At 38.8% G+C, this 13459-nt stretch overlaps 2 protein-coding genes across 2 annotated transcripts in view; both read right to left on the bottom strand.

Annotated features, from left to right (window-relative positions):
* LOC145484281 (uncharacterized) overlaps positions 1-13459 on the bottom strand; it is a 29405-nt gene that overhangs the window by 6005 nt on the left and 9941 nt on the right. The gene's annotated exons all lie outside the window — the stretch shown is intronic.
* LOC145484264 (uncharacterized) lies at positions 5046-11491 on the bottom strand. Its single transcript, XM_081462905.1, has 5 exons — positions 11032-11491; positions 8581-8695; positions 8256-8292; positions 7264-7390; positions 5046-5552 (listed from the first exon to the last, which is right to left on the bottom strand). Exons 1-5 carry the CDS (start codon positions 11320-11322, stop codon positions 5046-5048), a joined length of 1077 nt encoding a protein of 358 aa, XP_081319031.1. The 5' UTR covers positions 11323-11491.

Below are 13459 nucleotides of genomic sequence, written 5' to 3'. Positions count from 1 at the left end.
AAATGTATCGTTGTAATATAATTAAAGTGGCTGTGAGCCACTGAACTTGGAAAATAAATTATGAAAGGGTGTATGAGGCATTGCTCATTAAGGAACCACTTGTAATGTTAGGGCAGTCTAGCTTTGGAACAAGGCCATAAAGCCGTTTTCCATTCATGGGTGTGTTGTGATTTTTGCAAAATGAAAAAGCTCAACGTTAAGAAACTGTTTGTTACTCAGGCCTGCCTACACGTTTTACATTGCGTGTGTCTGTACATGTCCTCCTTGTGCTGTAGCGAAAAACGGCAAGATCATTTTGCTTGGTCAAAAGTGAGGTATAGACTGAGCAAAACACTTGAGCCTGCGGTACGTAAATAAATAACAACACGTAATATTTTTGCCCTGCGATAGCTGATGTGCAGCTGGCACAGTGTGATAAACTCTAGCTCGCCATGCGAGACATCGAGAGTTCGAATCTTAGTGATAAGTACTGATTATTTTTCCTTTCCTTCTTCATTGTTGTTTCTTTTTCTGTCAAGAAACCATTTACCGAAAGGTAGCGTTTGTCTTTCCGTTTCTTGTGTTAAAAAAATCGCCTGGATCCTTTAAACATTCGTTTATATCGATTGCTTTCGAACTCACAAGATCACGTAGGTTTATGAAATAAAAATCACGAAGACTTTCCCTGAATGAAATCGCTAAGAAAAAAAAAATTATTATTTTTTTTCTCACAATCCAAAAAATCGTTATACCTTCTACCTCTCGAAAATAACTAACTTGACATATGACACGCTGCAAGCGACTGTAAAACGGCCTTAGACGGCTGATGTTCGAAACCCGGGAGGACTCCTATATGAACAGGTCGGTGATGCTCGTCGTCTCGGGTACAAATTAAGGATTCTGGTCTCGATTAGGGTGTTGATGACGAAACGTCACCATTTCTAGTTGTCAAAGAATCCTTTAGGGTGTACTCGAGGAAATAATTATAAAAGAAATGCTCTCATTTAATTTCTGTTTTCAGGCTTGATTTCCGCTGATCTCGATCTCGAGTACGCGAGTCGGGTCTACAAGTGCTCGCAGGATCCTTTCCTGAACAGTGGCTAGTGATCGAGTCTCTTCCGTTTTAAGTGGTATCTTTTAGGGGTCTAATGAAGCTCATGCAGCGTCCACATTAGTCTCCCTTAGGAGTAAAATTCATATTTTCCGACGAGCATCCCTTGCCTTTTCATATGGAAGTCCCCCCTAACCTGACGAACAGTTGGCGTCGGTTATCAGAGAGGAGAGCACCAAAAACACAAAACAGAATGAAACGGCAGCATGATTTTCAATTTAAAAGTCGAGAAGAGCCTATAAGATGTTATGTTTTTGCAAAACTATCTGTTATGACTTTTGAAGCATGCTCAAATTAGTTTTAAGTTGTTCCTGTTTATGAATGCTTTCAATTTAGTGGTTGTCAAGAAACACTGACCCGCCTTCTCTTTATTTGGCAGTGAATAAAAAGAAAAGAAAATTGATCTCTTTAATTGTAAGCAGGTGAGTTCGTGGAAAATTAAACAGCTCGTGAATAAAAAAGGCAAGCCGTTGCATAATTACTTTTTACATAAAACTCTCAACGTTTTTAACTTTCGTCGCAAATGGTTTTGGTAAAACCTCTGTATCATTTTTTATTGACTGGTTGGAAAGGGGCGGGGGAATGGATTACCGATCGCGTATATGAACTAACATGTCGTCTGATCAAATTGTTTGTTGATTATTCGGTTCCATATTTGTGGACAATGAGAGAAAATCAATTGCAAAAGTTTCATCTAGTGCGATGTTCCAAACAAAGGGAATAATATCACGCGGGAATCTGTTTAATAGGGCATTAAGCTTTTACTAGTCAGTTTTGATGAGCCTTGTAAAATACCCGGCTGTAATTATACAATTATTCCGCAAAATAAATTGCTGCTGCGTGAGAGGCATTATTATTTTGCAGGCCTGTTTTTAACTTTAACTTCCTAGTAGCGCGCGTCTTTGAGTTTATAAGGGCGACGTAGTGTTAAAGTGTTACATGTTCGTCACGGACACAAAGAAAATTAAATGTCATAAAGTGAAAGATTTGATGACTTAAGCTGGATAGAAGGATTGTAGTGTGGTAAAATGCAGAGCTGGCAGTATTCGTCTTTTTGTGAAGTTGCAATGTCAACACAATGGTAAAATGAAAGTTTTGCCAAAACTCCCGACAGTGCGTCGCGTCAAAATGTGGCATGGTGCAACATTTCAACTAATGAAGCATTGAAAACAGTGAATAACGAGTGAAATTCTCGTCCATAATTTTTATGTTGTTAAGCTAAGCAAACCTGCGAAAAGAAGCCAAAAGGAATTCTCTTCCATATTTCCCAGCACCCTTATCATTCAGAAACACTTTGGCTTTTGAAAATAGGTGCTTGTTAGGGAATAAGGGCATCAGACAGTTCCGATTTAACCAAAGATTACCCTGCTAATTTCGTTTCTGTGCCATCTAATACTCCGTTCACCATGATCATTCAAGCCCGAATAGTCCTTTCTAAATTTGGCCAATAGCGCGGAATATTCAGCAGTTCTCGTCATTTAAGGGTCCAGTTACTCTACCGAATTAAACGCACATGCATGTTTAAAAGCTAAAATATAATATATACTCATTATTTTAAGCTGAACTTGCTCATTTGCATTTTATCAATAAAATACAGGAATCTTACCTGGAGAACAGCTCGCTTTGTTCATAGCAGACGACAGTGAGGCGAGAAAACAGCAGAGAAGAAACAGTAGATTGATAATAACCGCAATCATGATCGAGTGCAAAATTTTACTGCGATAGCAATTTTAACAGCGTAGCTTTCAAGCTGCAGCAAGCGATGATTTTTTTCAAAACTGCGAGAATGAAAGGTTTTTGAATGAATTTCAAGGTGTCAATAATTTTGGATCTCTCTCGATTTGCAGCTGTCCATTTGAATAACACGTTTGTCGGAAGACGTTTTCTTAGACGGATGAAATTGTTAACACCATGTACGTAATTTAAACAAATCGACAATATATACCACGACCCTTCCTTGCAAGTATTTTGCGGGCTAACTTCGCTCACGAGCGCGTTCGTTACAGCGTTACTGCATTATAGTTAAAAATGGCGTTTTCCGCCAATTAAAAGCAGCAAGTCCAACTTTTATAACCGCATTTCTTTTCCCTTGACATGTCAGAACATTTTGAAATAGTAATCAATGAGAATCCAAGGTTTTAGCCGTATGTCAATGGGTAAGTTTGTCCATGGAAGATTCTAATTCAATTATGCCTGCAACATCACATGACTCTATTGTTGTGGCGTTGCACTGGATATCAGTATTTAAAACTCATTTGGCGCCGGGGCCTAATGTTTCATGGATTGTTGCTTATCCTCACGCAAAACAATCCACACCAAATGTTTAGCTAGAGCTGTGTTGGCATTACAAAATTAAAACGCTCTGTGGAATAAAACTGCGTTTGTGTAATGACGTCCCATTAGCTAACAATATTGAGGAGTCTAGTAAAACTGCGGCCTTTAACTTTAGTTTAAGATGCTTGAAAGTTGAAAACAATTTTCCGTGTAATAAAATTGCCTTTGATGGTCAGAACTTTTGACATTTCTTTGTCAAATTACAGTTTTATTTCCCGTAACGATTATAAACGAGAAATGCGAAATACTTAAAGGCAGTAACAGTTCAGTTGGGATGAAAAATCAATCTTTTCTCGAGGCAAAGTAGAATAAAGTAAACTTAAATATTGCAAAAGACATTTAACCACATTTACTACATGTATACCCACACCAAAAAACACTTCACACTGCATTCTTAAAACATTTAGCAACAAGTTGACTATTTTAAAGAGGTATTTGCGCAAAATAAGGCGAACGTATTGAATATCACTAACACTATGTGAAACATGGCATTTTGTTAAGATAGCTACAATGGAGTATGAATTTTAGTTGTGCAGACAAGCTTGGAAGTTCTACAAACAATAATTAGAAGCACATGACTGTTTCCCATGAAATTACGTTCGTAGTTATGAAATGAAAGTCGCGAGATCGAACTTCCTCGAAGTCAAGGAGTTTCTCTATTCCATTAGTGATCTAATTTTTTTATTTTTGGTCGCTTCTAGGGGATTTTACAGCCAGTATTAGTTTGTAACTAGGATCGGCACTACTATATAGATAAATAAACATCGCAATTAACGAGAGTGCTTTAAATAGTAAGCAGCGGGCATGTGGCGATTTCGTGCATAACCAAGACAAGTCTACCCTGCTTAATATTTTTAATAAGAAAATGAAAGCCATCCAAAATTTTACTTTGTCTGGGCTAAGATTTAACGGAGGTGCACATAATGACCTTACATCGTAAGTACTAGGTAATGAAAGCAGATTTCCCAGAGAACGAACGCGGAAGGTAAACGACACACTGAGAAATAACAGCGTTTCATATTCTTGGAGAAATCTTCAGCGAAAAATTAGATAAGCTTTTCACAGCAGAATGTAATTTATAGAGCATGTTTACCGTCGAACACCTTGCTATGAAAGAAGAGAAATAAACACCCGTCTAAAATATAATGTTAAAACCATACAATTTATTTCAATTAAAAACCTTGGTCATGTAAAGCGATCTCTGATTCGCCGTGGAGTCATCTTGCACGAGGCTAGGTAAACAAAGTTTCGTCAAGTCATTCTATTTTGTTGTTTGTATTTTAATTTACCATTGAAATGAAATAGGAAACGGCCGCTCGCTGTTTACAAAGCCCCAGGCAATTACTCATTACATGCATGTAAACCTCGGTTCGCATGCTGCTCTGGTTTAAATGTTAACGTCTAATTTTTTTTAACGTCTGGATTTTTCGTGCTGGTAAGACCTTCATGTTCTCCTTTAAATCGCCTTTTTTTGGAAGATTTATTTTTCTAGAAGTCAATTTAACTTACCTTTCAAGGCGAAACCTTGCAAAACTTGAACGAATTAAACACGATGTACCGAAATATCTAAAAAACATATAACGTCCCTGTTTACCAACGGAATAGTAATGGCAGATGCGCCTCATTGCACCAAGATGTATCCCACGGCCTTAATGTGTACATAAGATTCGGCGTCCTCGTTTCCACACGTATTAGTGTCATCGTGCCGTCCTCCTGCACCAAATCCTATTCTGGAGTCACACTGAATGCAGTCTTTCTCGTTGTTACCAAGGATACCAATTCGAGCTTTACCCAAAGTGACGTCAACGCTAGCCGTGTTGAATCCTTCCTTGTCACAGTTGGATTGCAATGAGCCCTGTGATCTAATCAGCCTCTTCCACGTGTTACGACCCAGTGAGGTGTTGCGGTATTGCCCATCGGCGATCAGTGAGTACAGAGAGTTGGCCTGCTTGTTGATGACAATGAAGTTGATCTGTTGGCCGATCTTCATACCAAGAAAGATCTTGGAGAAGGGCGTTTTCCAGTAGGTCGGTAACTTGGTCGCTTGTGTGTCAAACCCAGTCTCTCCTCCAAGAACGTTGAACTCATTATAATCGCTCCAGTACCCCGAATTATAATGAAAGGTGTTCTGCGAAAAAAATGGAACGAACATCATTCACTGCCTCTAAGCCTGGGGGGAGGGTACTCCCAGAAAAATTGGGTGGGATTGTGTGGGCCACTTTCCGAAACCCTTACCCTAGTTAGGACCAAAATCTGCGATTTTCCATACCCTGTTTATGACCTGACCAAAAAATCCGATACCGTATTTATGACCTGACCCTTAAATCAATACACTGTTTCCGACCTGACTTAGAAATAGCTCCTTAGTTCAGACCGATTTTGAAGGCGTTGTGAGGGGTTTTCCTTCAAGGTCTCATCAATAAATTTGCTGAAAAAGTAGCTTCTTGTAAAAAACTATACCCGGTTCAAGACTAGGGTGCAAAAACCATACCCTATTTATGACCAAATTGTACAAAATCGATACCCTATTCATTACCAAATTGGCTGAAAATCGCACCTTTTGGGGCCGCACATAGCTATATAGCACATATAAGGGAGTGCCTATGGCAAGCCGTTACTGCCAAAAGCCATTCGAGTTTTAAATCTTGGTCTAACCGGCTTTTAGCCTTGGCGAGTTGCAAATCTTAAATGGTGAGCTTGGAACATGTATGGGTGAATTTAATAAAGCGATGGTTTAGTTTTGTTTGGGAACCTTCAGTTCTCGCAAGCGAGTTTTTAATTTCTCGCTAGCGAGCTTTTAATTTCTCGCTAGCGAGTTTTCAATTTCTCGCTAGCGAGTATCCAATTTCTCGCTAGCGAGTTTTCAATTTCTCGCTAGCGAATTTCCAATTTCTCGCTAGCGAGTTTTCAATTCTCGCTAGCGAGTTTTCAATTTCTCGCTAGCGAGTTTTTAATTTCTCGGTAGCGAGTTTTCAATTTCTCGCTAGGGAGTTTCCAATTTCTCGCTAGCGAGTTTCCAATTTCTCGCTAACGAGTGTTCAATTTCTCGCTAGCGAGAACTGAAGTTTCCCAAAAAAGACTCAACCATCGCTTTATTAAATTCACCCATACATGTTCCAAGCTCATCATTTAAGATTTGCAACTCGCCAAGGCTAAAAGCCGGTTGGACCAAGATTTAAAATTCGAATGGCTTTTGGCAGTAACGGCTTCCCATAAGTGCTCCCCCCCCCCCCCCGCGCCCGGCCCTCTAAGTAACACATCAAATAAAACCGCCTATATTCTTTTTTTTATTATTTTCAGACCTAAATTGCAACCTGGAACTTAATTAAACAATCTCTCCATGCTAACCCAGATTTTTTTGAGAGCATCATTCAGCGAGAGTGACAGCTTAATAACTTTAATTTATATTGTATCTGGGAAAAAATTTTATTCCATTAAAAATATAACACAAACAGTGGTAATGAATATTTTGAAAACTTGCATTTTATGAACTTTTATTACCACTGTTTGTGCTGATTTGGTTTAATTTAATTTTGGTTTTTTACTGAACTCTTTGTTACCTATGCCGGTAGATTCCGCTTTTATTTAATGCAATTTTTCAGCAGCTTTTTTTCTTTTAGTCCATTTTATTATCTCGTTATCAGCATGAGTGAGAGTTGATGTCATAGGAAAAAAAATAAACAGAAATCTGTGACGCTACTTTTTTTTGGCATAAAGTGACGTCTTAACTCAGGAGTTCGCGTTTCTAACCTCCAGAAGTCATGTCTGAACATTCTCCTGATCGTCGCCTGTAGCCCCATAAAGATGTGTCTCTAATAGGCCGCACGTTTATGGCTTACCTTGCTGCCATCAGTCTTCATGACTGGTGTCCATCCTCCATCTCCACATCCAAAGTCTCCCATGAGACAAAGAGCGGGTGTTGGTTTTGAGTCAAAGTAGAATGAGACCACCTCACTTGCTGTGGATCTGTTGAGAATTTCAGAGGAAAAAAAGGAAAATACGGGTAACTTCTACTTCTCGTTAGCTTTCGTTGGCGAGCTTCGACAAACAGGGCGAGATACTAAGGGTCTTATGTGATATTTTGCCAAAAGCAGTTCGCCCATGAACAGCGTAAAGCTTTGTACTTTATCGAAATTAGCCCAATTAAATTTTTCATGACTTTTGCCCAATATTATAGTCCATCTCAGATAGCCCAAGGTATTTTTGTCCACTTCTCGGACAATTCGCGAGCACTGAAATAACGAAGTATGAAATAAGAATAACAATAAATTCAGCATGGTTCTGGTGAAAACAACGAAAAAATACCCGGACAGGAGTCGAACAGGAACGAGCATATTTAAAATCAAATTGAAGCTATTGTTTTAATAATCCTTCACCATACGCAGGATCTGTGGAAAACTGGGGAATGACGCCCTGGTATTCCCCAGTTTCAGCTACCATATTCGGCTACGTGACGCGTTGAGACCAATCGCGTGCGTGCAAAAATATTCGATGGATTAAAAGCTCCAATTTTGTCCTTTGACTTTATCTGTTCGGAGAAGTTCACAGTTTTCCTCGAGCTTCGCTCTTGGAGAACTGTTCGCTTCTCGGAACACTGAGATAATGTTCGCGATAAATATCCGAGCATACACTGTCGCGCAAAATAGCGACTGTTGTTTAATATATAACAATCTAAATCAACTGGTATCAAACACCACTGGGACAATATTTTCGGTAACATCAGTTACACTGCAAGCTACTGTACTGATTAAATTTTGTGCTCAAATTGTTTAGATATATTAATGTTCAGTATGTGCAGGGAAGTTGAACAGTTAACAGGAGAACAACTTACTTGTGAAAATTGAACACTTCCATGCATGACTTCACGGCTGAAATATACCAAAACACACTGCCTTAGTAAAGGTCACGCCTATAAATCCATGTGCCCAGTTCTTAAGTAAAAATTTTGCGAGAGGTTGTGAGCTTTGAGTTAAATTACTCTCCAGACGATTGAATCACAACCTGTTAACAAGCACATAACCAATTGCAAATTTGAGTGCAAACCAGCGCACAGTGAAAGCCTGAACCGTACTTCTTTTACCAGCAGCTACACCAGGTGTAACTGTTCTTAATTGTTTCTTAAGGTGAAATACTTAGTGCCTCTTCATGGCATTTACCTTTCTCGCTGTATTCTCCCATGAAACTTTTTTTGCAACGGCATTCAAACGAGCCATCCTTGTAATTCGGCACACAGGTACCTCCATTTTGACATGGCGATGAAAAACAAGGTGACTGAAATCAGATTATGATGTTAAATTATTAACAATTATTATATGGCTAGTGTTTGTAGCAAATATGACGCGCGCTCTGATTGGCAAATTGTAGGGAATTATTCTCCCGTAATGTCCACGGGCCGATTACGGGTCCGCAAAACCAAAGTAAAAGCCATGTAATAAAAAAATTATTAACCTCGAACGTTCGGTCTTTACGGGAAAATCTCAAACCTCAGCCTTGCCGTATCAATACGGCAAGGCTGAGGTTTGAGATTTTCCCGTAAAGACCGAACGTTCGAGGTTAATAAGTAGTTAATAATGATTAAGAATTATTCCACTAGCGCGCTTTAGATATGAGCTGGTAGATAGCCAACGAGGCGCGTAGGGCCGAGTTGGCTATAACCATCTCATATCCAACAAGAGTGAGTGGAATAACTGATTTTCCCCATGTGGAGTTCCTTCGCGAAGAACAGTAGGATTCAATAAAAAAAATATGGTCAATGGCACACATGTCTTTGCAGTGTATAAAAATAAGGTTGGCGGGCCTACACGACTCCTACAGTTCGTGTACCTTTACTGACCTTTCTTTGCTCCAGACGTGTTTATGAAGAGCACTGTATGTTGTGTTATTAGGACGAATTTTTAGTAGAGTGGCGCCGTTAGACTGTGCTATCGAAAATTTAAGAGGTAAGACGTCTGTATGGCTTTTGCAGTTATCCGAATGGCGCTTCGCAGAGTATGTGCCATGTGCTTCGACTTTGTTTGGGCTCATTTCTATTACAAGTTATGTTTTAATTTAAGTCTCCTAAGTATTTTCTTTCAATCGACAAAGTTTGAATTATTCCGTGAACATGTTACTTACTTGCCTTCTTTTGTGACGCCAGGCCCGGCTGTTTTGATATAAGAACTGTTTGCAAGTACAGTATGTTCGTCCAGTTTTTCTTCAGACACCGCCGTAGCTTTACTTCGAGAAAACTATACGTTTGCATCAGGACGTCTTTATGTTTCTTGCATCAATTTGATCGAGCCGGGCCCGGCTGTTTGATAAGGACTGTTTGCAAGTGCAGTATGTTGCTTCTTGTCACGGATATCATATTTACATATGTATCTTCGTCCAGTTTTTCTTCAGAGACCGCCGTAGCTTCACTTCGAGAAAACTAAACGTTTGCATAAGGACGTTTTTATGTTTCTTGCATCAATTTGATCGAGATTACGTATATCTAGCTGGATGTTTAGGTTTGTTCCTCCTTTGTTCGTTCCTGCACCACATGATTGGAATGGAGCTGCTTATATTACGAGCAAGTCTGTTGACTGTTTTGCGTTTTGACATCTGCAGACCACTGAAAAACACAAGCCGGCGGTCATGTTACGGGTCCTGTAGGCGGTCTATAAGTGGGCAGAAGGAACTTTTGTTAAATTTGTCCACAGGCGTTCTTTCGCTTTCTCTCGCCGTTTTTCGAGCTGTGCCTCAACTAACTTAACGCCTAGAGGAGTCTAAAACCTCACGGAGCTTGCCTTCTCCAAGGCAACCACATATTTGCAGGCGATTCATATTTTCCAATTTTCCTTCGAGTTTCATTGCTTTTTAAGTTAAGTAGATATAAATATAGAGAGGGAGCTCGCCATCCAGCCGTTCACTCGCTACTGTTAAGTTTTTTTTTTTTTATAAGAACAATTTTTTCCGGCGGAGGCTGAATATTTTTATTTTTCTGCCGATTTTAGGCTGAAAATATTCTTGTGAATATGCTTTGATTATAGCGTATGACATTTCTGTTTCGAAGGTATTTGGTGTCTGGATGGTGTTAAAGTAATGTTTGAGCTAGCCTGAAGGCATGAAAGCCTGATATCACGCACATAACTTCTTGCTGATATATTATCAGCATCGAACATACGGCTAGTGCTGTTTTTGTTGCTTTTGGGCTAGTTTTGCCGTTTAGAGAAGGAAGAATTTTATACGGTTTAGTTAAAGATATATGATTATGTTGCATTTAAAATTTTCGACACTCAAAATTGCATTCTTTTCAAAATCTTAGCCGCGGGATTATTTTTGAAATATTCTTAAAATTTCGCGACTTTCAGCCTCGATATTGTTATAAAATATATCCTTATCAAAAAACAAAGAGTTTAAAAACCTAAAATCCCTTTCTTAACTGGGTTAATGTACATATCAGTTCACGTTAGAGAATAAATATTTGTATAGTCCAAAAGGATCAGTTGCTGCGTGGCACAGATAACACTTAAAAGTTGTATATAGTAATAATACAGTGTCAAATTAAAAACGATGTTTATAGCAGACGTTTCGGGCGTAGCCCTTCCTCAGTGCTAAGTTTTGAATCATGTTAGAAAATAACCCACCAATATGGAGTAATGATGAGAACTCATGTTTCCTTTGTATGCCTCACAGTTGTTGTATTTATCAGACGACAATAGCTCACACCAGAGCTTTTCGTTGGTCCCTTTGGAAGATTCCAGGTTCACTGAGAAGCACAGGGGATTGCTGAGGCATTTGAAGGTGCAAGCAAAGTGGTCGTGCGCCATGATTGTCCCAACACCAGGCACATTGAGGTAGTGAAAATCACTCCTTAAATACAGACGCTGTCTAAAACTCTGTCGTAAAATGTTTGCTCCTGTGGTAAAAACAACCATTATTAACTTTTAAAGAATGTTATGCAATTTAAAGAATATGGTCAAACGAGGTTAAAGGAAATGAAATCTCCCAGACTGTTATTGGCGATAAAGGTATATGAGACAATATATTTCTTTGGAAGCGTGCATACGGGGATGGCGTAAGAATCAGGTCATTCCTAGAATAAAGTTTCAGTTAAGAGCCAGTAAAATATCACAATCTGTGCAAATTACTTCCAGTACTGATTTGAAAGGTGGAGTGGAAATATTAAACATTAGTTTATAATCCAAAACATGTAATTGCTCATAGTCAGTTTAGAATGAGCAAATCTTAACACTGGATAGGGACTTCATACGTTGATGAGACGTTAGTCTTCAATCTCTTTATTCGAATACTTTGGCCTTCACTCAGATACTCCTTTAGCATTCTCTCGACGATTAACTAGAATCATTTGCATTTTTGTGCTTTATGTATATTTTACAAGGCATTTAACTTCGACAGGAAAAAACAAAGGTCTCATCAAGGACTGGAGAGGGTATTCTTGATGCTCTTATCGGTGAAGCGGCAGAAGCGATATAACCAATATTCTTTTGCACTTTTAATTTGAATGCCAGTATAACTGAGGATTTACAGAGCGTGTGATATTTGAAAATTCTCTGAAAATTTCACGAACGTTTAGGCGAGTGCAATTATTATTATTTGAAAAAATGTTAATAAGCTCTCTTGAGCGGTCTACATCCTTTATTAGTCAATCTTATGATTGCCCTTACGATTACTCATTAAGAATATGACTGAGTAAATTACAAAGAGCGCCTGTATAAGTTTGCACTGCAGTGTAAATTAAAAATATTAACGTTCAATTTATCTTCTCTCAACCAATCACCACGACATGACTTTCTCAGTCGATAATTAAAGCTGATATTCAATACTTCTTTTTGCACCTCCACAGCGGGCAAAGTTTTCTACTGGACTTGAAAAACCAAAAGTTGAAATCACCCCTCATTCAAAAGACGCCAACTAATCGCTGTTTACTACATATTGCCCAAGTTTTTCTCAGGTTCTCAGCAGATGGCGGAACTGAAAAAGGAATTTTTTCACTAACTGCTAACGCGAGCGGTAGCCCACTGTTCTGGTTTGAAAATAACATACTTCGCAGTGTAGCTTTTATTTTGTTGCTATCTTTTATTCATTTCGCTCACCTGATCCGAAATGATTCACCGAGAAACCATTGAATGATCGAAAAAAGTTCAAGTGGCTAATCTGCATGCTACAAATTAAAGACACTAAATGGAAGTGATCTAACCTGGAGAACAGCTGGTCTGGTGTAACACAGTCGATAAAAAGAGGATGACACAACAGATGCCAGGTACAGGCATGATGGAATGTAAAATCGAATCTCGAGGGTAAGAACAAAGATAAACTTTGACGACCCACAGTTGAAACAGCATCCGTTTGTAATTATCCTTAGACTCCGTGCAACCTTGGGTATGTTGAAAAGGAACGGCCAATCAGCGTTGAGGCCAACGTCTATTAGGCAGGTGCTCGTTTGGATAACAAGAACCAGAAAATTTATACGTGTGAAAACGGTGATATCATGTTGTTATGCTCAGCTAGATTTTTCTAATATATTCTTTGATAATTCTACAACTCTCTTTGTTAATCAACTTGGTCGTTAATATTACAGCTGCCAATGTATTATATATTTCCCAAGACTATTTTCTAAGCCATGAAAAGGCGAGTTTTTACTTCAGTTCTAAAAGGCACAGTTCTCTTTCATTATTTCTCTTCAGTGGCCATAGAGTTAGTCTTAGTCTTTTTCCTTTTAAATTGTCCATATTATATAAAAACGTAAGCCTTATACGTTTTGTCCATTTAAAAGCGCGCCTTGTACGAGCATGAAAGTGAAACATATCTTTGCACGGGGCCAATGGCATAACGACGATACAGCGCCCGCAATACAAGCAGGGACTCTCTATATTATTATTAATACCGTTGCCTTGGACATAAATTTTTAATGCTCTAGCAGTTGGCGTTAAAACCCCAAGTGTTATTGATTGCAGCTCATTGCTCTTAAAATTATCATGTATAACTGCCCACCACAATAAACTTGCAGGAGTCGTGTTGACATTCTGAGAATATTAAAACTTCGCCTGTAAT

The sequence above is a fragment of the Orbicella franksi genome, chromosome 4 (genome assembly GCF_964199315.1).
Source record: "Orbicella franksi chromosome 4, jaOrbFran1.1, whole genome shotgun sequence".
NCBI lineage: Eukaryota > Metazoa > Cnidaria > Anthozoa > Scleractinia > Merulinidae > Orbicella > Orbicella franksi.
The sequence above is the reverse complement of the archived record's forward strand: the minus strand, read 5'-3'. Positions and strand labels throughout refer to the sequence as shown.